We start from the raw sequence: 26,881 nt of genomic DNA, 5'->3' as shown, positions 1-26,881 counted from the left end.
TTTGATGGGGCATTTTTACGGTTATACTTTCCCAAAATATGTCCAGATTAAGTGTGTGGAACCGCTGACATCTGAGACGCAACAATGTTTACCGTAATAAGTATATACTATCTAACAACTATATGGTCTGGACACTAGGAGGTCCGTGAATTTGAATGCCACCAATAGTTATGGACATTGGTATGAATATGTTTGTCGAACATTTTTTCAAAGGAATAGGTACGTTTATACTCACAACTTTGTAGAATACTTATCAAATGTTCTTGAATCTTCCTTTGTTTTTTGACACTCGCCTGCCAATCGTACATGGCCATTTTAAAGCTATCACTTTATGCGCAGCTATGTAATCTTGCTTTGATGATTGCACAAAAAGAGATGAGCAGGATCTTTCTTTAATCCTTTAGCGACGGCCAGATTAGGAATGCTTAGGATTTTTGCAGGGGTGTACCCAGAAACTCCATATCGTTCAATAACGTTTCCCCACAAATTTCTTTTTTCGTTTATTATCACTAGAGATATAGAGGCCGTGACTAAAGTTATGATACAGGAACTTACGAACCAACTATATCAATTTTTTTTGAAAATATCTATTCAACTTGCGCATGCGCAAGGTTTAAATTGTCGTTTTTTACCAATGATCTTGAGGCATTCAACAACTAACATGGCCGCTGACAAATCGTCAATAACTGTGGATGCAGTATCTTTACAGCATTATTTTCTCATGTATGTCTAGTTCTCCTGATATGTTCTAGGAAAACGAGTTAAGTGTGTGGATATCACTGTTTAGAAAGAAAATTCCCCTGCGGTGCATCAATGTTTACCGTACTAGGGCTACTAATAGCCATATGGATATCACTGACTAAGTATATATAGATAGTCATCAGACACAATAAACTACTAAACGGGGAGTCGAAGAGATTCAATCATCGTGTGCTAGATATAGTTTTTGTATCTGGAAAAAAGATTACTCCTCCAAGCTGTAAAATGATTGCTTTATTAAAAAATCTTTGACTAAGGTTTCGAACCTGTTTATTGGGAGGTGTTTTGTCTCGGGCTTGAGTTTATTAAAAAAATAGATGCAGTAGTAATTATGTTAATATATCCCATTAATCCAATTTCATATACGACTGGGCGTACCTATAATACGGATAAAAGCCCACAAAAGGTTAGCCCAATTGAAATCTAACAAAAAAGTTATTGAAGCCGACTTGGTTCTGGGCTTGTTTGAATTTAGCACCCTCAACTCGATATAACAGTTCACCATTCCAATTTCAAACAAACAGCCTCACCAAGACCATATCAGGTTTTCCGGGACTGAGAAGTTGCAATAACTTACACCCCCAGCGCACAAATGAAAATACCTTAATTGACAATTTTTACCTTTGATCAAATAACCCCGGTTGCGCTTAAAATCAGCAAATGCAAGCTGCGCCTAATTCGTCTTAACAGTAACGATTTGATGACAGACCCCACGTGAATAGATTCTAAAAATTTTAAATCTTCTTAAAGTGGATAGTGGATATACAAACAAGCTATAGGACCGGTAATCTGCTTATGGTCATCCAATTTAAGCCCTTAATACTCCTTAGAAAAATATATCTGCATAGATTACCCAAACGCAAATATCCATATATATATAACAAATTATATTGAACAGCTGAAAACACGAGCATTGAAATTATAAATTGATGCAATTATAAGCGTATTGGCGATAATAATATTATTATTTACTCCAAAAAACTTAATGTGGTTACACATTTATACGAACTTTGAAGTTTCGATACAACAAGCTGATACACCTTGTATATGCGTTATTGCAGAGTTTGTAATGATTTTTGACTTTAGCAATTATTAAATAGACCATTGTTTAAAATGCTACATTGGTATTCATAAAAAGGATGAACGATAAATAAAGAAGAACATCCATCTTGCCAAATTTAAATGAAGTGCCTGGCATGTATTCTAAACTATTTAAAGCAAAAAAAATTCAAGTCGGCACTATTGCTAATTTCTTTATTATTCTAGCTACGCATACGGTTAAATTCGTGAAGAAAAAAATAAATATCGTTCCTCCTATTTATTTAAAAAAATATTCTTTTTTTTCCACCAATCGTTTTTTATTCAATATGAAAGAGTGGATAAAGTTTCAAATTATTAAGAATGGAATGGAATATTTACTTCCCATAAGCGTTCAGTTTTAAAGATACAAAACAAATTATTACTTAGTCACATTATTTGCTATAAATATTGTATTCACGAGAAGGATGTGTGACGTCTCTGCTGGCACTTACCTGGAGATAATAAATCGTCCATGTAACTGTCCACTTTGACGTACTGTTCTTGGCCCTACGTTACCACACATTAGGGCATTGAATGTTAGTTAGTGCTCTGTGCCAATTTTGAACTCTGGATCTTTCACAACTAAATTTTGTTTCTTTTGCTCTGATAACAGCGGCGTTTACTGTGGTCTGTACCACTTACGCGTCGTGAAAATGGCGGAAAACGACATTGATTTATATGCGGACGATATAGATCAAGATTTTGCGCAAGTAGGTAGAAAATTTTATAAAATTTTTGGTACCAAAATTATATTGGATGTAGCAGTATACCCGTTGGTCTTTACATTGTGTAACTTCCTCATGAAAATAAGACCCGGTATTTGAAAGCAACAAAACATGGCTGCTTTTGGTGTACCCGCATTTTCAGATTTTATGATTTGCAGGACGAATTTGCCGGGGAAAATGTGGATTTATACGACGACGTTATCGCCACTGGTTCGGGACCTAGCGCCGACAATGTTGATACCAACCATGCAGGAGGTATTGGAGATAAAGCTAACGGCAATGCTGGTCAAGGGGCTGGGGGTGTTGTAGTGGTCCATAACACATCAGGTAGAAGGCATCAGCTTTACGTTGGAAATTTAACTTGGGTAAGTTTTTTTTTCAAAATTAGCATTCTAGCTCTGGAATTTGGTGTAAATTAGCAGTGATACAGTTATTATTAAAAGTACTTTAATAAGGGCCTATTTCATTTTTAACATTTTTCCAAAAAAATGTTATAATTTGATTTTGAAAATAGTAGAACAATTGATGTTAGTGTGAGAAATTTGTTGTGAATGAATGGATAAAAATCTATAAAATCGAAACGCAAATGAAATATAAGGTTAAAACAACTATGACAAAACTGTGTAATAACAAAATTTCAGAAATTTCTGAAATTCTTTGATTGTTGTGCATATCTGTTGACTTCAATAATATGTATTTTGGTGAAATTAATGCCACTTCGTTTTCCACCTTATAAAAAATATGAAAATTTTGTTTGTAAGGCAATTAGTGTAATGCTAATAAAAATGTTACCTAATTATTATAACATTTATATTATAGTTCTTTTTTTGCAGTTTTGGTTTTTAGTTACTGTATTTAATCTGGTTTGGATGTTAAGGGGACACAGTATTAATTTGAATTCATTTTAATAACTGTATAAGTAGACTTACAAGATTTATTTGTTAATTGCTGTTCTTATTTAATTGTATAATTGTTTTCCGAATGGTCTACTTATACTGCTTTTCCTGTGTATTAGCAAATTCTAAGAAAAACTTTTCCAGTGTATTACAAACCGTACTTGATACTGAGAGTATTCTATGGGAAAATAATATTATACTATTGCATGGAACTGTACTGTCAGTGTTAGTGTTGCTATAAGTGAACATCTGTAACACCTCACATACAAACAATTTCAGTGGACTACCGATCAAGATGTAGCAAATGCATGTAAGAGCATTGGAATAAAAGATTTCCATGAGGTGAAATTTTTTGAACATCGTGCAAATGGCCAATCAAAAGGCTTCTGCGTAATATCGCTTGGATCTGAGGGTAGTATGAGGCGTTGCCTTGAACATTTACCGAAGAAAGAGATAAATGGTCAAAATCCAGTTGTGACGCCAACCACTAAGCAAGCATTGAGTAATTTTGAAAGTCAATCCAAAACACGCCCTTCACCCAGTAATAACACTAACTCCAGACCACCTCATCCAAGCCATCCAGGCAATAATCCTGGAGGAATGCAAAGTTATGGGGGTAGAATGCCCATGAATAATGCTGGTATGAGGGGACCAATGCCTCCGGGCATGCAAGGTGGTCCTAGAATGCAAGGACCTCCAGGTTTCAATGGGCCACCTAGTATGCAACAGCAACCACCCAGATTCCAAGGTCAGCCCCAATGGAATGGCCCCAGACCCAATGGACCTGGTCCAAATATGGGACCCATGCGCCCTGGTGTGCCCCCGCCAGGACCACAAGGCCCGCCAAGGCCACCTATGGTGAGTTTTTGGTAAGTGCCAGAAATTTCTACTACTTATAACTGAATATAGTTCCAGGGACCTCCACAAGGACAACCCCCAAGAATGCAAACTCAAGGACCACCCCCAATGAGACCTGAATGGAGTAGGCCACCCATGCAGCAAGGGTTTCCCCAAGGACCACCGCCAATGCAAGGTCAGATGGGGGGACCCAGAGGGCCTCCCCCTCCAATGGGTGGTCCTCCTGGTATTCCACCGCAAGGACCACCTCAGGGTCCAGCGCCTCATGTTAATCCTGCCTTCTTTCCACAAGCAGGAGGCCCGCCGCCTATGCAGCATATGCAAGGACCACCTGGACAGGGTAAAATTACTTAGAAATCGACACTGCCAATTAAGCAATCGCTGATATTTGTAGTTATGCCACAAGGACCGCCTCATGGACCCCCTCACGGTCCACCAATGGGTGCTCCGAATGCTCCTCCACATGGTCCTCCTCATGCCTATGGCCCTCCGACAAGTATGACTCAGCCTCCATACGGGGGACCGCCTCCAGATCATCGACCAGACATTCCCCCAATTAGCGAACAAGAATTTGAAGACATAATGTCCAGGAATAGGACAGTTTCATCATCAGCTATAGCCAGAGCCGTTTCAGATGCGGCTGCTGGCGAATACGCTAGCGCTATCGAGACGTTAGTTACCGCTATATCTCTGATCAAGCAGAGCAAAGTGGCAAACGACGACCGGTGCAAGATATTGATCAGTTCTTTGCAAGATACTTTAAGAGGGGTTGAAGACAAAAGCTACAGTTCTTCAAGAAGGGAGAGATCTAGATCCAGAGACAGAACTCACCGAAGAAGCCGAAGGGAAAGGTCAACTTCGAGGTACAGGGACAGGAGCCGGGATAGGGAACGCGAGAGGGACAGAGATAGGGAGCGCGATCGCGACAGGTATTACAGTGATAGCTACAGGGATCGGGACAGAGAAAGGGACAGATCGAGGAGTAGGGATAGGGTAGAACGGGACCGCGAACGGGATTACAGAGATAGGGACGCGGAGGAGTAAGTTTCACACCTAAAATTTATTATATATTTATGTGCTGAACAGTCCTTGTATACTTCTACAGACTTCTGTAATGCTATGTACAAACCTGGGTTCCTCAGGTCATCAATATATACCCCTCCTTTAGCTCCACCCCCTCAAACAATATATAAACAGGTACAGAGTTCAATGAGACCCAGTTTATCCAACAGGACGATTGGCCAAACGTCAGCAAGTTTGATTCATCAACAACTATTTTCGACATTCTTTCCTTCTTCAAATGTGCCACATGTCCCAACTATCTTTGCGCTCTCACTGTTTCTCCATTTGATTGGGTATCCAATAAATTTAGATCACTCAATAAATTTCAAATTTTGTCACGAACCAGTAGGTAGTAAATTATCTATCCTACTCTATTTGGTTATCTCAATTTAACATTTAATCGGAAACTCTGATGTTGGTATTCGTGAATTTGTCGGAAAACAGAAAATGTCTATGATAAACAAAGCCTAGTTAATTTTTATTTGTAACTAAAGAAACGTGTATTCCCTCCTCTTGCGTTTATGACTGCTTGTAATCTAGCAACTCTCTTGGCTTTTGAATACTTCTTGGAGCTGGTGTATTTCTTCGAATACGTCGTCCCATCTCATCACACATGTTTAATGAGATTCATGTCTGGACTAAGTGCTGGCCAAGCAAACTGATTCTCACCCGATTCAGATATTGACTGACAATTCTGGCGGTGTGAGATCTAACATTATCCATAAAAATGTCATCTTCGCCCATAGTGATCATTAAAGGCATAGCATAATCATCCAAGATTTTCGTAATGTACCTGGAAGCTGCCAGCGAGCCATATGTAAAGACCAACTCTGTTAGTTCTTCCGAACTGATTTTCGTCCAAACCATAACCGAACCACCACCATGTCGAAGTCTTTCATTAATACAACTTGAGACATATCTTTCTGCGGGTCTCCTTCTTACTTTCCAACGTCCACTTGACCCAGTGAGGCAAAAACGAGATTCATTCGAAAACAGTACAATGCTCCATTCGTAAACATTCCACTCTAATTGATTTCAGGCAAAAGTTAATCTTGCTATTCGATACCGGCGGTCCAATGGCGGCCTTAACGTCAACAAGAGAATCCATTAGCAGGAAGTCTTCTTCTAACCGTCCATTCGCTAACATTAATATGTCTAACTTCTTAAAGTTGATTTCGAAGCCCAACAGCAGAAGTTGTGTGTCCTGTTTCGCGAACTTGCTGAAACCAAAAATCGATCATCCCTTTGGTTGGTGATAGTTCTTCGACCAATTCCTGGTCTTCTAGTGATTAAGCCTGTGTCCGCGTGGCGTTGGTATACATTTTGGACGGCACATAGACTCCTAACAATAATTCTTGCAGAAACTACGCTGCATTTGTCCGAAAGCAAATAGTTCACTACCTACTAGAGTAGACCATCGGTGATAAACTTTTTTTAGATTATTTGAAATTTCTTGAGTGACCTAAATTTTTTGCTCCCAATGAAATTTAGTATTTCTTAAGACATTATTTGATCTTATTAACCCTTTAATATTCTAGCTTGGATTTTGTGCGTTTTGGAGATTTTTCGATCTATCGTTAGTCCTTAATAGATAAATCCTTTTACCCTGTCAAAAGCGTATTGTTCGCCCCTACTGGTTAAGTTTTCTGTTTCCTCCTGTGTTTGTCTCATTGCCATCAACTTTTACTTGCTTTAATTTTTAATCCAAACTTATCAGCTTCCGTGTACTTGTTTGTTGTTTCTTATCCTTGTCATAAGAGTTAAGTTATCTACAAACGCATTGGTGATTGTTATTAAGTATTGTTCCTGTTAGTATATTCAACTGCTTATTATTTATTTCAACAATAAATTAAAAAGTACTGTTGTACTTGATGATTTCGACCATTCCTTTGGCATTTGCTCCTTTTCCCATATATTTCTTGTCATAAATGTTGTGGTTTTTATTTTTTTCTTTATGGGACTTTCTATTCCTTTTCATCCTGCATATTTTGTTTTGCTCTATTTTTTCTTTTTTTGCTTTCATTAGTAAGTGAGGGTTGTTATAATCATTTCGTTTGAAATTTTTATTATTTCTTGTTTTTTTAGGGCGCACGTATCGTCGAGACCTCGAAATAAATCGCCCGTGGAACCGGCCGATGGTGGCGGCGATCCACCTTCGAAATCGTCACGTTATTACGAAGAAAGGTACCGCGAAAGGGAGCGGGATTCTGGACGACGAGAGAGCGACAGAGATAGGGAGAGAGACAGGAGGGACGATTCCCATCGTTCCCGCCACTAAGAATATCGAAAAAAAAAATATATATATATACATGTAATGATTTGCTGTAGCATTTAGGAGTTTCCTCGTAATTAGGTTTATAACAGTGTAAGCTTCTCTGTACTTGTAGCTTGTACCGATTTATTTTATGCATTAATTTTTCCATTGTAATTTCGAAGAAGGAAACTATGCTTATTGACGGGACGGAAACGATGGGATAGGACAGTATGAAAGGAAGAAAAGGAAGAAAGAAGAATGTTTTCCTATAGATTAAAAAAGAAAAACTTTCCATTGGGTGCTTTTTTTTATTGTGGTCCTTTTTGTTTACTCATTTTTTATACCCCTTTTCTAAACTTATTTTTAAGGCTTAATGGTCTGTGGTTTAGTGGTGAAAGTAAACTGGTCTTGCAAAGTTGACTGGTGACCGACGCGTCAAAAAATCCAATTTTTGTTTGAAAAATGAGATACAAGTTCTAAGTTTTTAAAATAAAATGAGATATTGAGGTTTTTTAAAATTTTGTTTTGATGGGACACATACTATTGCATATGGATGACTCATGACTCCCACGTTTGGTGTGGGCTCCGCCCCTTATGTTGTTAAAAGGACATTTAATTTAGAATTTTCCATTAACACTTAACAGGGTTTGTTGAGTTTCAACTAAACGTTTAGTTACGGATAACAGACCGTAAACGCCACAGTTATTTTTAAAATATTTCAAAAATCGGTGATATAATAATCCATTGTGTAGAATCAAATATGCAAAAGTATATCAGCGGTCCCCATTTGTGTTTGATAGCGGAAAAACTGAAAAAAAGCATTTTATGTAATTATGATTATTAATTGACAATTTAATTCATCAAACAAAACTCGCATTAAAAAATGTTTTTGGTTGTGTTATTTAAAAACGCAGTTAATGAAATAGCATTTTATCCCGTCATAGTTATTCAAAAATTTGGGGTTAATGTCTGGATTTATTTTAAGGGCTGTTTTTTGAACGGAAATTTTCTAGGAAAGCTGGTCCTTAAAAAAATATTGCGTTTTAAAGGCTGTTAATTGTAGGCAGATTGTATGTTTAATATTTTGGGATAATTATGTACTACTACATGTATTTTATATCTAAGCCCCGAGTTTTGATAAAATTTATGATATACCGGATCTCTGTTATGTATGGAAACAGGTCTATTTTAATCACTTAAGAGTATTTAAAAAAAAGTAATGGTAATTTTATTTAATTTATTTTTAAGTATATTTTAACTTGTTTAAAAAATATGGAAATAATTTGTACAAACCACCATATACATATAAATTTAATCTAGGATTTTGTAATTCACTACCTTTCTCAGAAGGCCCAATAGATTTTAAAAAAATTCTAAAACGTTTTTAAAATTTTCGACTGTTATAGTGAGTTGCCATACATTTCACTGACCCAGTATATCTCACTATATGAAAGGCCAATTGGTTACAAATATTTAAATTTCGACGGTATCAGATTTTATCAATTGCTGGGTAATTATTGTGTTACACTGCATAAGATGGTTGGTATGAACAACGCGCAGCTTCCAAGAAAATTTTTTCAACATTTTTTTGCCGCTAGACATGTTTTTAGTCCCACTTACATCAATTATTTATTTATATTCAGGGCAAATGTTTTTTTTTTTTGGTCTTGTTTTTCTTAAAATCAAATTACATTTACGAGAAATTTGAAGAATTGAAAAATAGCTGTGTATGAAACTTTGAACCCGGAAAATATTTTTAATCAAGAAGGTCACATTTTCTGTGATTACATGTTTAAAATATTTTCGAGTAATTTAGAAACATGTACCTGTTAAATCTGAGACTCTAGTCAACATTTTACAAATTATGTCTGTGATAATTTTTTGTATTCAACTTTTAAATAAATATATGTTTATTATTTTGGTTAAGATACTTTAAGTCATTAATATTTTAAGAGTATGTATCATCATGAAAAATATTATTCATCCACAGGAATATCTCGAGAGAATAAAAAAAAAAGTAAAGATATTGAAAATTAAATTCAAATCAAGGTTCAAGCTGCAATAACAAATTCCTGCTGCTAGCATTTTTGTCACAATGTTAACATTTCTCTTTTTTTTGTCCATGTTTCCGAGCATATCTGTAAACACAAGTGCACTGATAGGATGATTCAATTCAAATAATTATAAAATATCTCGAAAACTGATTTTATTATGATAAGAGGCGTAGAAAACAAAATTAAGTTATAAAAAAGTTACATATCTTCTGTATCTGATTCAGAATCAGCCTCCATTGCTTGCTTAGCGGCTTTCTCAGCCTCGAAAAAGACATGACCAGGCACTCTTTCATGGTACCCATTGCTATCCTTGCATACCCACGATAACTCCAGCTCAAAATTTTTATCTTTCAACTCATCATGTACCAAATAAATTCTGAAAAGAGAGTATTTATTAAACAGCTTGAAAATTATAAAACAAAATGTAACTTACATTTTGGCAGCTTCTTTTACTATTTCTTTGCAAGTCATTGTACCCAACTTCAATTTTTCAATTTCGGTTTTTGCTGATTGCTTTGCCTTTCCGGTGGCACATCCATGATAACCCTAAGATAAATCTGTGTAGGAACCTGGCAGATTAAAACAAAAGTAATTAAACATACATAGCTCACTCCAGATGGATCAATGGTGTACATGCTTGGTTCTCCATTTTCATAGCTAGCTAAAATTACACTACATCCATATGGACGAATTGCACTATACAAAGTGTATGCGTGCATATACATGCTGACTCTCTCATTCAAGTATTTTAAGGGAATACTGACATTGTACTGCTGTCTGTATTCAGCTGCTTCCCTCCGAGCTATCTGCACAATCTGGCGAGCATCTGCAATTAAACCTGAAAATGCCTATAAAATAAATTAATAAATCCAGTCATTTTGATGAGTGTGTAGGCTCACCATTCCAATGTGACGATCAATATTAAAAATTCTTTGGTTAGTGCTGGGTTCATGTAATTTTGACAGGATTAACTTTTCAGCAGCTAACACAACCCCATCACTACCTTTCAGTCCAATCACTGTACCACTATTTTCTACTGCTTTCATAGCGTACTCAACTTGAAAAACTCGTCCATCGGGAGAAAATTGGGAAGCAGATAAATCATACTAAAAAGAGTGATTAAATACAAACAATAGAAAACGGATATTCATATATGTACTAACACCAGTGCCAATGGAACTCATGTTACTTGTTGAAAGTAAGCCAACGGCACAAAAATATAACTATAATTATTATATTATTTGAAATTTTAATGACGGTGCTTTTTGTAGGCTAATGTTACGCGTGACAAGCCAAAACACTTTTCTTCTTTTAGCTGAATACCCCAAGGTACGGTGAGGTAGACAGCCCAAGACTCTGCCAAAAAAGACAATTTTGTAGTGATGTTTATGGATTTGTATGGTTTATTGCTAGGTTTCCGGATTTCTTGTATTCACGGTGGTACCCGGGCCAGATACGGATTTCCCGTATGAGATAATATTTATGAAGGTATGTTTTAGGAATACTGTACTATAGTTACCTATTGTGCTAAATTGGCCGAATGACCTTATGTAGAATTGGCTTATAGAAGTAATTAACACAAAGAAACAGTTTAGTTATATTCAAAGTACATCACAATCCGAGGATTCTGTGGTGGAGCATTGCACGCGGCGGTTTAACCTCCGTTCGCTCCCGACAGAATCCCTTGTATTCGTCCTCAAAACTTTGATATCGGTTTCCACTGTGTGGACTTAGTGTTTTTAGTGTTCAGTGCATGTTTTAAAGTGATAATCGTCGTCGGCCCCGTCGTTTTTCCCTGTTCACGCCGGTATGGAGGCCGGATGGGCCCGGATGGGAAGCCGATTTTTTTGGTATCGGTCAGAATCGTTTTTTGCTAGCTGAGCAAATTATTGGTTATTTTTCTTCTTTGTACGTGGTGGTCATTTACCAGAAGCGAAAATCCTCGACGGAAGTCGGCAATGGGCGAATGATCCTAGCAGTCGAGCCCAACATTTTTTTGTGAAACGCATACTTGAACTTGAACTTGAACATCACAATCCTGGTAGTCGTGCCCAACAGTTTTCTGTCAAACGCATCATTGAATTGAATTGAATTGAAGTACATCATAAATAAAACAAATAAAATTTGTATCACGCTTTAAGCAAAATGGAGACGACTATTCAAATAAAAAAACATTCAAAGTTTGCTGGAGATAAAGATTTGGAAAAGCTCTCTAGAGAAGTATGTTGTGAACATGACTCTTCCATTTAAAGTTTTATGGATATTTTAGGAACTAATTCAGAAAATTCAGGTTCTACAAGCACATAATCTACAATTGCAAAATATATTGGCAAAAGGTAAACCTACAGTCAAATTGGAGGAAAGGAAATTTCATAAACCTTTTGATTTCTCAAAGTAAAAAAATATAACAATTAAATCAGCTGACTATATCCTGTCTTTTAGGTGTAATTTTAGGCATATTTTATTGAGAATATTGTACCTTGGTTGGGATTATCAAGGTTTCACGGTACAGGAAGATACAACAAATACTATAGAATATCACCTGTTTGAAGCCCTTATTAAAACATGTCTGATTCAAAATAGAGAGTCATCCAATTATCACAGAAGCGGCAGAACTGATAAAGGGGTCAGTTCATTTGGGCAGGTGCGGCGGCTTGGATATTTGGGAAATAAAATAATGAAAATATTTTCCAGGTTGTATCAATCAAAGTGAGAAGCAGATTGTCCAAAGGGGATGAAAATAACCTGGATAATGAAATTGATTATTGCAAAATTTTGAACAGAGTTTTGCCTGTAAATATACAGTGCATAGCATGGTCTGCGACAGATCAATCTTTCAGTTCTCGATTTGACTGCAAAAGCAGAACTTACAAATATTATTTTCCAAAGGGCAACTTAGATATTGAGGTAGTTGTTGCTTTTTAATGCATTACAAGGGTCAGGTTGGAATTTTATTTTAGAAAATGAGAATAGCCTGTAAAGATTTCGTTGGTACCCATGATTTTAGAAATTTTTGTAAAATGGATGTTGGCAATGGCGTTATAAAATTTGTAAGAAATGTTTTGGATTTTAGGATAGAACCCTTTATTAATACTGATAGTGAAGATGGTAAGATTGAGATCAAGGAAAGCTAGTATTACATATATTAATCATTTTTAGAATATTCACTTTATGTTGCAATTATAAGCGGCAATGCTTTTTTGTGGCACCAAATTAGATACATGATGGGCATATTATTTTTAATTGGTGGTGATAAAGAGTCATTTTCTCTTGTGAAGGAATTATTGGATGTTGAACAAAATCCAAGGTAGATTCCTGTCTTTTTTTTTTTTGGTACTTTTATTATTATTGTAGTAAGCCCGAGTACACCATGGCTAATGAAGTTCCTTTAAATTTATTCTTATGTGAATATGACAGCATTCACTGGATTTATAAAGAAAACAATTTGAAATGTATAATAGAAAAACTAAACAGGACTTGGTTATTTCATACCATAAAGTAAGGTAGTATTGACATTAGTGAAATTATTTTAAACTTTAATGTCCAGAGGGAACATGGTGAAAGACATGATAAGTAATCTAAATGACTATTTTCCCAAGGAATCCCCTCAGAATTTAAGTCAGCACTTGTTGAGTGGAGTAAAGGTTAAAAAATACATTCCAGTACTAAAAAGGCAACGATGTGGTAAATAAAATACAATATATTCAGAAAGAAATATATACAATTCTATTTCACTTTCAGACAGCCTAGAAACTAAAATAAAACACTATTCGAAAAGGAATCGGATTGAGATCATACAAAATTGATTTTATTTTTTGTAAGTTATATGCTATTTAAATAAATGGTTTTTATATTGCTTGCGTTTTTGCTGTAAAAAACTAAAAATATATATAATTAAAACCGCCATAAATGCAACATAAAAGTTAACACCTACTTTTCCAATGTTTGCAAATGCCTCTTGAAAATTGCAAACTTTTAAAGACCTTTTAATCCAATCAGGCAGTGCGTTTTTCTTGGTCGGTTTATTATATCGGTGATCTAAAAGTAAAACAGTGGCGTAGTCATTTATATGTCTTACAGATCGACCTATACACTGGTTAACTGATTTCATACAGAGATTTTCATAAAAATCCTGTCCAGCACCTTGCCCCTAGAATAAAATAGATGGAACCCTCAGCCACTAATAACCTACTTAATTAAACCTGTTGTTTATCAAGATATAACATTTTTTCCTTTAAATCTGCAGCCATGATGTTAGCGTATGGCAAACCAACCACTATAATGCACCGTCCTAGATCGTCACTAAAGTTTAATCCTTCACTTAGTTTACCTCCTAAAAACAATTTAAACTTAATAATTGATAATTTCCTGCCACCCTGACGATTCACCTACCTACAACACTAAACATTATGGCGCCACTTGTGGATTTTTTAATTGTTCTGGCATATTTATCCAAAACCGATTCTACTTGTTCCGCGTTCTGGGGTTCCCTAAACAATGGCCTTCTAAAATTTAGATTCTTCATTTGCTCCCAAACCCAATTTTCGTACATATACGAAGGAAAAAATACTACTATCCCACCTTTGACGAATTTGCATGCTTGTAATAAAATGTCTTGCAGTGCTGGACCCTAACAAAATATGATCATAATTTTTCAAAGAAACTTCCACAGGCTACTGTAATGCTTTTTACAAAACTTCTGGATTCCTCCTGCGTCGGTTTTTGCTTAGTCGAAATTGGTGACGTTTCGCCAATCATCCTGTTGGCTTCTTCAGAGCTTGACTGAAACTAGAGTGACAGCAATTTCGACTAAGCAAAAACCGACGCAGGAGGAATCCAGAAGTTTTGTAAAAAGCAAAATATGATCATTAAGGCAGTTTCTGGCGGGGATTTGCGAATCTCTATTGTTTGGTTTAAAGTTTTGAACTATTAGCTGTTAGTAAAAAAAACGAATACCTGTTTGATAAATTTATATACAGTGTGTCCCACTTAAGAACCGTTTTTTTGTTTTTTTTTTTGTTGGAAAATGCACTAAAACCTTGTTCGAAAAATCGATGTTTGGTTTAAAGTTTTGAACTATTAGCTGTTAGTAAAAAAAACGAAAACCTGTTTGATAAATTTATATACAGTGTGTCCCACTTAAGAACCGTTTTTTTGTTTTTTTTTTGTTGGAAAATGCACTAAAACCTTGTTTCTTTCGAAAAATCGATGAAATCTATCCTTTTCAAAAGTATATAGGCTCCTCACTAAACTCGAGATCTCGGTAACGATATGTCCTACCGCACCGCTATTGGTGCAGAACGAATCAACGTCGAAAAAAAAAGTGTTTTTGTCTATTGTCCGTTCTCGGTTCTCATCTTTTGGTTTTTCTGGAATAATTTTGGAACCGTTTAAGCTGCAAAATTGAGATCTATGTCCTTTTTAATCCTCCGCGAGCCACAAGTCTATAAAAAATGGCCACGATCTGACTCCGGCATTCATCTTTTTTTCGCGATTTTCGACTGTCTTTTGCACATATTCTATGCACGATAATTGTCTGAAATTTGAAGCTATCAACTTCAAGTTTGGTAAGCTTTTGGTCCTCTGATGGAACCTACTGAAAATGAGGGGATTGAGGGGTCGGAAAGTATTTTTCACGTTTGAAAGGGTCCAGGAAAAAAATCATTTCTCAAAACCACTTAAGTGATCGACGAAATTTTTGAACCAGAAGATCCGGGAGATCTAATTCTATAAACTTTTATTGTTCGTAATTTTCAAAAATGTACAGAGTGTACCCGCCATAACTAGAAGACTGTCATTCAGACATCTAAAACTTTTGTATTTAAGGCTTTTAGCTATTCTACACGGCGTTCGCGACATTCTGCACAATATTCAAAAACGTAATAGGTGCTCGAAATTTGCAGCTACCAACTTCAGATTTGGCAGAGAGGTAGAAGTCCCAACTCACACTTAAACACTTGTTGGGCGCAATCAAATGCCAAAAAGTATTTTTTTTTTAATTTTTGATTTTTTTTTTGTTATTTTGTTTTCCAACAGAAAATATTTTCTCCAAAACTATTAGCGTGATCGGCAAAATTATTTAACCAGCAGACGCGGAAGATCTAATGCTATAACATTTCAGGTATTTTTTCAATTATATACAGGGTTTTTCGATTGTGGGCATCTAAAAGTCTCTGAAAATTGTTCTTTCAAACAGTAAATTATTATTAGTAAATCAAAATTCGTAAAAAATATGGCTAATTGGTTCAGATGGTATTATAGACCGCATCAAGAGGTACAATTTCTGTATTTACGGTTTTCGTCTATCACGTACGCTGCTCGAGATATTTAAAGAAATGCATATGAAAACAGGATAATTTGGTTTAAACAGTATAGTAAATTATGTCGACAGAGAGTTTCAGGTTTCGTCTATCATACAGGGTGCTCGAGATATTTGAAGAAATATCATTGGAAATCGCTATTACTTGTACAAATTTTCATATTTATCAAAGTATGCCATGACTTTGAAGTTGGGTGAGACGTGAAAGCCACTTTATACAGCGTGCATGCAAAACAAAAGTACATAGATGTTGCGAAAGTTCCATAGTGGTCCACAGTAGCACGATAGAAAAATAATGCCTAACTCTAGGACAAGAAAACGCGAAGGAGATTCTTTTTGAAATAGAAAGCTACTTGGCTTGACGCGTTACGAACTCGCCCCGCCCAGCGACGATTTCGCGAAAGCAATCTTGTTTTGCTTATTTCTTCAACTTAATGTTATGTAACAAAAGAGAGGGTCGAAAGAAGTACTAATAGGAATTTTAACAAAAATAAATTGGCAATGAATTCTTATTGAGGAGTACTTAGAACCCAACTATCCCAATTTCTATCATGTTTCAATACAGGGTGTTTGAAATATCGTTGTAAAATCTGTGATTATGGTTGATTTTTATAACTTTTTTTTTGTTGGATTGATCTTTCAAAAAAGGCACCAAGACATTATGTTTCACTGTCCTGAATAAGAATTCGTTCTTAAATAAATCCCTAATAGCCATAACAAATATCAGGTTTTAGTGGTTTTTGAAGGACCTATAAAAAAAGAAATCAAACTAGAAGAATAAACAGAGATTTTACAAGGGTGAACGGTTCTTAAGTGAAGTAAATATTCCAATCTAATATCTCATCTCATCTATATCTCTATTACAATCTAATATCTCAAGCATTTTCTAAACTCAAACAAAAGAGACCACTAAACAAAGGAAGTAATTTGGTCAAACCATCCAATATCTTGAAAACCGAATAAAAAGTCATAAATATGATAAATCAACTGCCCTATCAATAGACAAAGACAAGCAAAACCATAAATTCCGTTTTGACGGTGTCGAACTACTAAAAGCCGAACATAATGTAAAAAAAGGAGAAATATTAGAATCTACCTATATTTATCGAAACCAAAACTACAAAAAGGAGATCAACAATAAAGCAATTGTTGTGATTACTTTGAGGAGATAGAAAACAGAAAACCAAAAACAATCGATTTTTAAAATGTGATTGTTTATACTATGTCATTTATGTGTGTCACGTCCAACTTTTTTTTTATTTTGTTTGCAGTATGTTACGTATAAAATTTTTTTTGAGAAAAGCTATTGACATGGCCGAAATATCAAAAGTAAAAAACATCATGTGCTTTCAGTAATGCAACACTAATTTTGTTGTTGTTTGTTTTAAATTTTAAATTTAAATTGTTATTAAGTCTGACCCAAAAGTCTAAATGAGAATGAGAATGGTAGAGAATTATTAAATCAATCCCTGTCTTTAATTACATTGTTCTCGGTATGTCTTTGTTACTTTGGCTTTTTTTGTTCACCTTAAGATGATATTTTTGTATATATATATATATATATATATATATATATATATATATATATATATATATATATATATATATATATATATATATATATATATATATATATATATATATATATATATTCTCACGTATTGATTCACGGATGGAAAAATGTGATGACACTATATTCCGGGATATCATCCGTTCGCTCGTTGAACTCCGACTGGAATCCTGCATCCGACTGGAATCCTGCAAATCTTGCATCCGACTGGAATCCTGCAGACGTTTCGCCAAAATCTCACTTGGCATCTTCAATGCTCGCGCTCCGAAAACACTTCGAGTGTTCGAAGTGTTTTCGGAGCGCGAGCATTGAAGATGCCAAGTGAGATTTTGGCGAAACGTCTGCAGGATTCCAGTCGGATGCAAGATTTGCAGGATTCCAGTCGGATGCAGGATTCCAGTCGGAGTTCAACGAGCGAACGGATGATATCCCGGAATATAGTGTCATCATATATATATATATATATATATATATATATATATATATATATATATATATATATATATATATATATATATATATATATATATATATATATATATATATATATATATATATATATATATATATATATATATATATATATATATATATATATATATATACGATGACACTATATTCCGGGATATCATCCGTTCGCTTGTTGAACTCCGACTGGAATCCTGCAGACGTTTCGCCAAGTAGTAAAGATGCCAAGTGAGATTTTGGCGAAACGTCTGCAGGATTCCAGTCGGAGTTCAACAAGCAAACGGATGATATCCCGGAATATAGTGGCATCACATTTTTCCATCAATCAATCAATCAATCAATGAATCAATAAGTGAATATATATATATATATATATATATATATATATATATATATATATATATATATATATATATATATATATATATATATATATATATATATATATATATATATATATATATATATATATATATATATATATATATATATATATATATATATATATATATATATATATATATATGCTGGGTTCATGTAATTTTGACAGGATTAACTTTTCAGCAGCTAACACAACCCCATCACTACCTTTCAGTCCAATCACTGTACCACTATTTTCTACTGCTTTCATAGCGTACTCAACTTGAAAAACTCGTCCATCGGGAGAAAATTGGGAAGCAGATAAATCATACTAAAAAGAGTGATTAAATACAAACAATAGAAAACGGATATTCATATATGTACTTACACCAGTGCCAATGGAACTCATGTTGCTTGTTGAAAGTAAGCGAACGGCACAAAAATATAACTATAATTATTATATTATTTGAAATTTTAATGACGGTGCTTTTTGTAGGCTAATGTTACGCGTGACAAGCCAATCAATCCCTGTCTTTAATTACATTGTTCTCGGTATGTCTTTGTTACTTTATATTATATATTATATATATTTTTATATTTTTGTATATATATATATATATATATATATATATATATATATATATATATATATATATATATATATATATCCCACTATCTTTCAAGCGTCCGTACATTAACAATTTGCTATTTTCCGAGCGTCCGTCTACAACCGGGCGTCCATATATGGACGCCCGGATGCAGCGCTATAGAAACGGTATAAACAAGATCTAAGTAGTCTAAATTAAAATTTTCACAAAGACGCTACGATCTTAGTAAACTGATTTTTTTTGTATATTGTTAGTTCAGCTGTATACCCGGTAGAGGCGCGAGACCCAGTCTCTGTATATTTTACAAGATATATTCTACTTTCAGCTCGTCGATTTCCAGGCGTCCTCTGCGTCTTTGTTACGTGGCAACACTGTCACTATTAACTTTTGCAGACTGGCGCGAAATTTTGGGGTAACGGCTCTGCTTCGCCTAGTTGTTTTGTTTTTCATATTGAATGAACTCGATTGGCGCTCCGTAGTTCGAGCATGTAGAGACGGTGGAAATAAAGAATTTTATTTTTTTACCACGAATTCGGAAGTAGGCTAAGTTGGAATTAACGTAAACGTAACACCAATGCACAAGACTTTTTTTTTTATTAAAAAATTAAATAATTAATAAAAGTTTATTTTCGAAATGTGTGGTAAAGAATTCAAAATTTACAAAAATCATATTTGTATCCTGTTGCCAATGCCGTACGCTTTATATGATATTAGAATTTAAAACAACATTCTGTGACACGTCGCCAAACTCTTTTGTTTCGCTTGCTCTCTTCGTGAGAAAATCCGCTCATTGCATAAAGTTATTCTTTTTTCAACTATTTGTCCGCCGATTGCATTTTTTTTTACCTTAATTCAATGAACTCGCGTCTGTCTTTACTTAGAAGCCTGACTAGATTGAAGTCAGTCGTTAAAGTCGGACAACAAACGCAATAACAACACCCAAGACTCCAGGTGGGAATCGAACCAACAACTTCTACTGCAAGTCGAGTTGGCAGGTCTAACGACTTACCAACCGAGCCATCCTCGATCACTTAAAAAAAAATTTATTTTTTATTTAGTTGCACAAATTGCTATTTTTCGATTATTTTATTATTATTGCATTATATAATCTTCAGATCCATGAAGCAACATTATTAAAATGTTTTAATTAAACAAAATGGCACCAACAAGTTTTGGTTTTTTATATGCGAATACTATGCAATAACTTCTGAATCTTTTTTAATTTTTGGGCACATTTTTAGATTTATTACTTTCTTCCGATAATTTCTGCTAAATGCTATTTAGAACGGTGTTCGAAATATTAAAAATATCGAATATAAATATTTATATTATAGAAATATTGAACATAAATGGTTGTTTAATGCAATAGGAAAAGAAGTTGTTGGAATTTGCAAATTAAAATATCATTTGCTAAATACTTATCTAAATAATTAGGTAATAAAATATTTTGATTTTATCGTCTAATAATATTTCATTAATATTAATAGGTCGCCTATTAAAGTGCGCAACATATAAGAACTATTTTATTGAACGATTTAAATTGTTGACTTTTGCTTTTAATCAAACCAAAATAAATGTGAAAAGTAACATTTTTTAGTAAGAATTATTATTTTGAAATGAACTTTGATAAAAGTTATTCGATAAAAGTGTTCTTTTTAATAGTTATTTTTCTTCATTGTGCCTAAGATATAAATAAAAATGAAGTTAAACAAGGAATGTGAGGGATGAAAAGTAAAGTACAATAATGTATCACCACTGCCACTGAACAATATTTTCATATATTACTTTTTTTAATGTACCTAAACTTAAATCCTAACAATGAACCTCTGAAATAAAGTATCTTTTTAGGTGATTTTCGACATATTCTCTATAAAGTTTTGCCTCGGGATAAAAAGTGTCTCTTTAGTTCCTTGGATATCATCTAAATTTTTTCCCAAATTGATTTAAAAAAATCCCCCTTTTACATTCCTGCTCTAAAATACGCATTATACAGTGTGGCTTAAAGACGTTACGTAGGGCTGCGAGCCACTGCGGATATTTCCGGTGATATATTAGCCAGTGCTTTGGTTTGTCGATTCTGATGGTCAAGGTACACGCATATAGTAAACTTCTTCTTTCACTCATTTATTAAGCACTCGCTCCATTCGTGCCAAATAAACTAATATGGCGTTTATCAAACTTGTTTAGCAAAGATTTCTGAAGATTTTTTTTTAAAGGAAACTTTCACAGAATAATGTAAGACTATTTACAAATATTCTGCATTCTACCTGCGTCGGTAGTTGATAAATCGAACTTTCTGACGTTTCGCCAACCATTCTGGAGATCTCACAGCTGGTCCTGTTCATAAATTTGACCGTTACAAGAAAAATATGTTCCAGACAAGCATTTTTCAATTTGGTTGAATATGTTTGATTCCAGATTCCCGAATTGCAATATATCTGAAAGAGCTATGTCAAAACTAACCAGAGAAACAGAACAAAAAATATACGACTATGACAAATAAGCAGTTGCCGAAAACAATAATGACACCAAAATCTCATTCGATCAAATTAAAAATTAATCAATGTAATCGATTCTTCTACCAGGGAAATATCCGAAAATTAATAGAAATCTCTAAACAACCAAACAATCTTAACCGCGACTCTGATTTTCAACAATATGGAAATCCGAGACAATGTTCATGTCACTCTTGTAGCTCCGCCTCTCTCAAACAGTATATCAGTGAGTTCAGAATAGAATGTGAGCAAGCTTCACTTAAGCTCTGAGGAAGCCATCAGGATGATTGGTGAAACGTCAGCTAACTTTATTTATAAACAAAAGATGCAGAAGGGATCTAGAAGATTTGTAAATAGCCTTCTGAAGAAAATGTTAATTTTAACGAGTAACGAATGCCGTTTTCATCGCAGTTGTCTGTGTTCTTTATAATTTTTTTTAATTAAACTAAAATAGTAACTTCTAATTACTCCAAATAACTAACATCGGCCCATTTTAGACCAACATTAAGCACAAACAACACAGTAATATTGCCTCAGTTGGCCAGTTGAAATTATATTACATAATTTCTAAATTAACAGTTTTTCTTAGTTTGGTACCATAATTTATTGATCTGCAAATAAGTCAACTGTCAAGAACTTAGTAAACAATTTAAAAAAATAATATTTAAATATTAGTATTTACTTTTTACAAAACTTCTGGGTTACATATGCGGCAAAGAATACATTGGAGAAACCGGACGAAAAATATCAACTAGGCTCAAAGAACACGAAAGAGCCTTACGACTAAGACAAATAAATTCATCAGCTGTTGGCGAATTCTTGTATGTAATCAAACAAATCTCTAAACAACCAAAGAATCTTAACCGCGACTCTGGTCTTTACCGGTCACCAACATGGGAATCAGTGATCCGAGACGGTGTTCATGCCCCTCATTTAGCTCCGCCCCCCTCAAACAATATATATACAGGTACAGAGTAAAATGCGAGCCAGTTTCACTCAATCCCTGAAGAAGCCAACAGGAAGATTGGCGAAACGTCAGCAAGTTCGACTCAGCAAAAACCGGCGCAGGAGGAAACCAGAAGTTTTGTAGAAAGTATTACAGTAGCCTGTGGAAGTTTCTTTGAAAAATTAATAATAGTATTTGCTTTCAATTATTATTATTATTGGTTAGGTTTATGTCCAAGCAGCGCCTGGCTAACGTAAATACATGTGCAATATTTCTGGCAAACATATTCAAGAATCAAAAAATTCAAGAATTACTTTCCAAAATCGGGCGACGTGTTAAAGAAAACATCTACACAAAGAAATTAAGTTTAGCAAAGAGCTTTAAAAACTACCAAATCTACAAAAAAAAATAATACAATAAAAAATAAAACAGTTAGCAACAAAACATTTTTCAAAATATAGCGAAAACATGAATCGCCTTATACCCGCTCGACTGTGCACCGTCATGTTAAAAAGGAGAAGCGTGTTCTAAAGACCATATCTATTTATATGTACTTTAATACACAATCAATCGGGCAACGTTGCTCGGACGCTCAGAAATCTGCCCAATAAATGAAAAATATACATACGGACGCTAGGATGCTGAAATGTAAAAGTTTTCCCGTGTATATTGGACGCTAGCAAGGTACCTCTATAAAAGGACGCCGACATATAAGTATCATAAAACTTCACAAAAATTATCTTCGTAAAATCTGTCCTAAGGAAACTCAACGCCATCTCGTTTATAAAACTTCAAAATATTCACTTGTTAAAGTAGGGATCTTGAAGAAAATGATACTGGACGCTCAGAGACGGATCCATGAAAGGACGCTCGGAAAATAGCGGGATGTATATATAAATATATATATATATATATATATATATATATATATATATATATATATATATATATATATATATATATATATATATATATATATATATATATATATATATATATATATATATATATATATATATATATATATATATATATATATATATATATATATATATACGATGACACTATATTCCGGGATATCATCCGTTCGCTTGTTGAACTCCGACTGGAATCCTGCAGACGTTTCGCCAAAATCTCACTTGGCATCTTCACTGCTTGGCGAAACGTCTGCAGGATTCCAGTCGGAGTTCAACAAGCGAACGGATGATATCCCGGAATATAGTGTCATCGTATATATATATATATATATATATATATATATATATATATATATATATATATATATATATATATATATATATATATATATATATATATATATATATATATATATATATATACACACAAATATCATCTTAAGGTGAACAAAAAAAGCCAAAGTAACAAAGACATACCGAGAACAATGTAATTAAAGACAGGGATTGATTTAATAATTCTCTACCATTCTCATTCTTCTCTACCAAAGTAAAATGTGAGTAAAAAGATTGATTTTTTTTCACATCCCGAATTGCTGACGAAATTTTTTCCTGACCACCTAAGAAATTTAATACAAAGAACATAATTTAAGTTAATAAATTTGTTTATAAAAAAAATGTCATTTCCAGATTAAAAATACTATAAAAACGTATGATAACAGAAATGTTCAGATGAAAGAAACAATAAAGAATAAACTTTTTCGAAAATTAGACTGCTTACCATAGACATTCTGTTGGTGTAATTAAACAGTAAATCTTCTTGATTTGCTCCATTTGTTAAAATTATAGGCAGGATATTATTAGCCGGAATTATATGGTCACATGAAAACTCCACAATTCTATTGGATTGGGCCCCTGCATTGATAAATAATTGATCCCTAAACTCAGAATTTGGTTTCATTGTCCCTCCGGCTACAATGACCTGCAGATTTTGACCCTCACATTAACTTACGAAATTCCCGAACAAAGTCACATACCGATCTGGCATCTCTAATAAAATCGCTGATAAGAGAAGCAGGATTCAGCAGCAAAAATTGCATTCTATTCTCCTGCTTGTTGCGTCTTATTGAAAGTAGAATTCGACCATCATGACATGAGTATGTCAATGATTCCAAGAAAGATATTACATGTATCAATGGGGTTCCTACCAAATTTGGAACAGGATCAACCAGTTTTTTTTGCTGATTTATAGAACATTTTTTATTTTCTATACTCTGCAAAAAGTTTGTGATACCTTTTTTTGATTTGTTTTTTGCAATTTCTTCATTTATCGGGTATTTAATAATATAAGATCTTATCTAAAAATGAAAACTTTAAACTTTTAAAGATATCCAGCGAATCTAATACTAACCTTTTGAGATAGTCTACTTTCCTTACAAAATTTTATTAGATCAAATATGTTATAATTCCCAACTCCAGCTGTGAAAACAAAGTTTTCCAGGGTACTGATTTCGGTGACATCTTCTTTGACCTCTTTTTCTGCAAAAAAACTTAAGGGATGTTTGGTCCATTTTCATCTGTAGGAACTTACCTAACATCTGATAAAGTTTATTGACCACAAATATTAATTGGTTAATTTTTAACAAACTGGCAGCAGAAAATAATGTGCAATATTTTTGTTTATAGTTCTTTAACTGATTTAATGAGTGATAAAGTTGTAGGTAAGTCAAATCTGAACTATGCATTTGAGTTAATGCTTCCAGCAGATTATGAGCTTCATCTATAATGACCACATTGTTTTTTAAATCAATTCCGCTTGCTTCTCGAGTGGGCTTATGTAGTAATGTATTGTAGGGCATCAAAACTATTTCAGAATCTTCGGCAGCTTTTCGACTGGCATAGTATGGACAAGCCTTTAACTCCTTGCCTGCCTGAACCAAGTCTTCAATATCATGTACTCCAGTCAGGCTCCAATCACGCAATTCTTCAATGGCCGCGCATTTAAAATATGGACACTGGCAATTTGATAGCTTTTGTTTTTTCAATGTTTTACGTTCAGAATCATCAATTTTAGACATTTTTGATGTTTTCTTCTGTAAGTCTAAACACCTAACATCAAAATAAGAAATCCTAATATCTTTAATAAAATATTACTTACTTCTCATTAATCAACGACATATTTTTTAGTTGTCTGACACAGGGATTGATACAATAGTTTTGCCTTGATGCCAGAGATGTGATGCGGACCCGTTGAGCAAATGGAGACTTTTTTATTTCTCCAATAAACTGAGATAATTGTGAATGTGTTCTGCTTGCTATAAGAATCTTTAAAAAACAAACAGTTTGAACATGATATTTTGATCATAAACACCTTACTTTGGTAGGTTTATATGTAAATTTCTCCTCTTCATTGTGAGATTCATCATCACTTATATTATCATTTTGACTTGTTAATTCGTCCAGTAATAAAATGTCATTGTCTTCCAATTCTGTAATGTGTCCTGAGTCTTCTGTATCCTTTCCTATATTTGCCTTTCGAGCTTTAAATATTTTGACTTTGTTTTTTTCACCACATTTTCTTATATCTTCAATTTTTTTATTGTATTCGAGTCTCTTGTTTGCCTCACACTTCAATAAATCCAATTTTTGAGAAATTTCCATTGCTCTAGTTTGCGATGTAAACCAGTCTTTCGAGTCCTCAGCGAGTTTTGCTTTCTCTAATTCTAGAGATTCAATGTTGTTTGACAATGTCTCCATCTGTGAATGGTTGTGGTCTTCTAACCATTTTAATACTCCACAAATAATACTTAAAGATTTTCCCTTAAAATAGTCAGGAAAACGATTATAACCAATTTTTCCAACATTTTTTCAAACTTACGGTTCCGGTGGGGCTCTCGAAAATTCCCAAATTACCCCGTTCCACAGTATCGTAAATGTTTTGCATAAATTTTAATTGAATATCGTATGGCTGAAACGGAAAAGGGAATTCAGACGGGCTCGACAATTTTTCACAATTTGTATTATTCATTTTCCTTTAAATTCTATATTTTCTAACCATACACATCCTAAATCAAAATCCCGCCACAATCAGCAGCAAAGGATAGAGAGAAAATATCCTTGGCACTGCGATCATGGGCCCACAGTATAGGATAGAAAACGTTCTTTATGGATAGTTTTTTCTGTTTTTAATGCTATAAATTTCATAAAAGTTAAATTTCTAGTACAAAACAATCTAAGGCATTTTGGTTTTTATATGCTAATAATCTTTTTGTTCGCGTGTGGCCAAAAACCTAAGAACGCTGCACCAGGGCACTCCTTTTTGTTTGCAGTCTGGTTGGCAACAGGAAAAGACATCCCGTGTTTAGCAGAGCGCGTACGGTATATGACGTACTACGACCATCTCAATCCAAAGAATTGGTATTAGTTACATTGTTCTGTAATAGAAACTTACATTCCTGGGAAACTTATTGCCTTGGAATGAATTCCCAATATTCAGAGTATATACATATATGA

General features: G+C 34.1%; 4 protein-coding genes across 5 annotated transcripts; 2 read left to right on the top strand and 2 right to left on the bottom strand.

The window, feature by feature from the left end:
- Positions 1-2,456: 2,456 nt before the first annotated feature.
- Positions 2,457-9,501, top strand: LOC132704995 (cleavage and polyadenylation specificity factor subunit 6). Its single transcript, XM_060675373.1, has 6 exons — positions 2,457-2,549; positions 2,723-2,929; positions 3,740-4,318; positions 4,370-4,658; positions 4,713-5,358; positions 7,466-9,501. Exons 1-6 carry the CDS (start codon positions 2,493-2,495, stop codon positions 7,656-7,658), a joined length of 1,971 nt encoding a protein of 656 aa, XP_060531356.1. The 5' UTR covers positions 2,457-2,492; the 3' UTR covers positions 7,659-9,501.
- A 331-nt stretch (positions 9,502-9,832) lies between these two features.
- On the bottom strand, positions 9,833-10,985 carry LOC132704794 (proteasome subunit alpha type-3). Its single transcript, XM_060675046.1, has 5 exons — positions 10,852-10,985; positions 10,588-10,794; positions 10,291-10,536; positions 10,122-10,234; positions 9,833-10,064 (listed from the first exon to the last, which is right to left on the bottom strand). Exons 1-5 carry the CDS (start codon positions 10,870-10,872, stop codon positions 9,887-9,889), a joined length of 765 nt encoding a protein of 254 aa, XP_060531029.1. The 5' UTR covers positions 10,873-10,985; the 3' UTR covers positions 9,833-9,886.
- Positions 10,986-11,362: 377 nt separating this feature from the next.
- LOC132704562 (tRNA pseudouridine(38/39) synthase) lies at positions 11,363-13,544 on the top strand. Its single transcript, XM_060674633.1, has 9 exons — positions 11,363-11,908; positions 11,958-12,082; positions 12,131-12,332; positions 12,383-12,595; positions 12,649-12,796; positions 12,848-12,995; positions 13,043-13,186; positions 13,236-13,372; positions 13,430-13,544. The coding sequence occupies exons 1-9, from the start codon at positions 11,834-11,836 to the stop codon at positions 13,492-13,494; spliced, it is 1,257 nt and encodes a 418-aa protein (XP_060530616.1). The 5' UTR covers positions 11,363-11,833; the 3' UTR covers positions 13,495-13,544.
- Positions 13,429-26,635, bottom strand: LOC132704561 (ATP-dependent DNA helicase DDX11). Of its 2 annotated transcripts, XM_060674632.1 has the most exons (11): positions 26,247-26,629; positions 25,745-26,188; positions 25,527-25,693; positions 24,960-25,477; positions 24,780-24,907; positions 24,406-24,726; positions 24,150-24,350; positions 14,081-14,318; positions 13,891-14,021; positions 13,623-13,838; positions 13,429-13,566 (listed from the first exon to the last, which is right to left on the bottom strand). In XM_060674632.1, exons 1-11 carry the CDS (start codon positions 26,394-26,396, stop codon positions 13,537-13,539), a joined length of 2,544 nt encoding a protein of 847 aa, XP_060530615.1. In that variant the 5' UTR covers positions 26,397-26,629; the 3' UTR covers positions 13,429-13,536. The 2 variants fall into 2 exon arrangements, 1 of the variants encoding a protein (XP_060530615.1); XR_009619293.1 differs by lacking the exons at positions 13,429-13,566; positions 13,623-13,838 and adding an exon at positions 18,634-18,736 and having other exon boundaries at positions 26,247-26,635.
- Positions 26,636-26,881: the final 246 nt, after the last annotated feature.

Source organism: Cylas formicarius, unplaced genomic scaffold (genome assembly GCF_029955315.1).
Source record: "Cylas formicarius isolate icCylForm1 unplaced genomic scaffold, icCylForm1.1 PGA_scaffold_7__23_contigs__length_41026272, whole genome shotgun sequence".
Lineage (NCBI taxonomy): Eukaryota > Metazoa > Arthropoda > Insecta > Coleoptera > Brentidae > Cylas > Cylas formicarius.
Note: the sequence above shows the minus strand (reverse complement) of the source record. Positions and strands in the feature narration are given on the sequence as shown.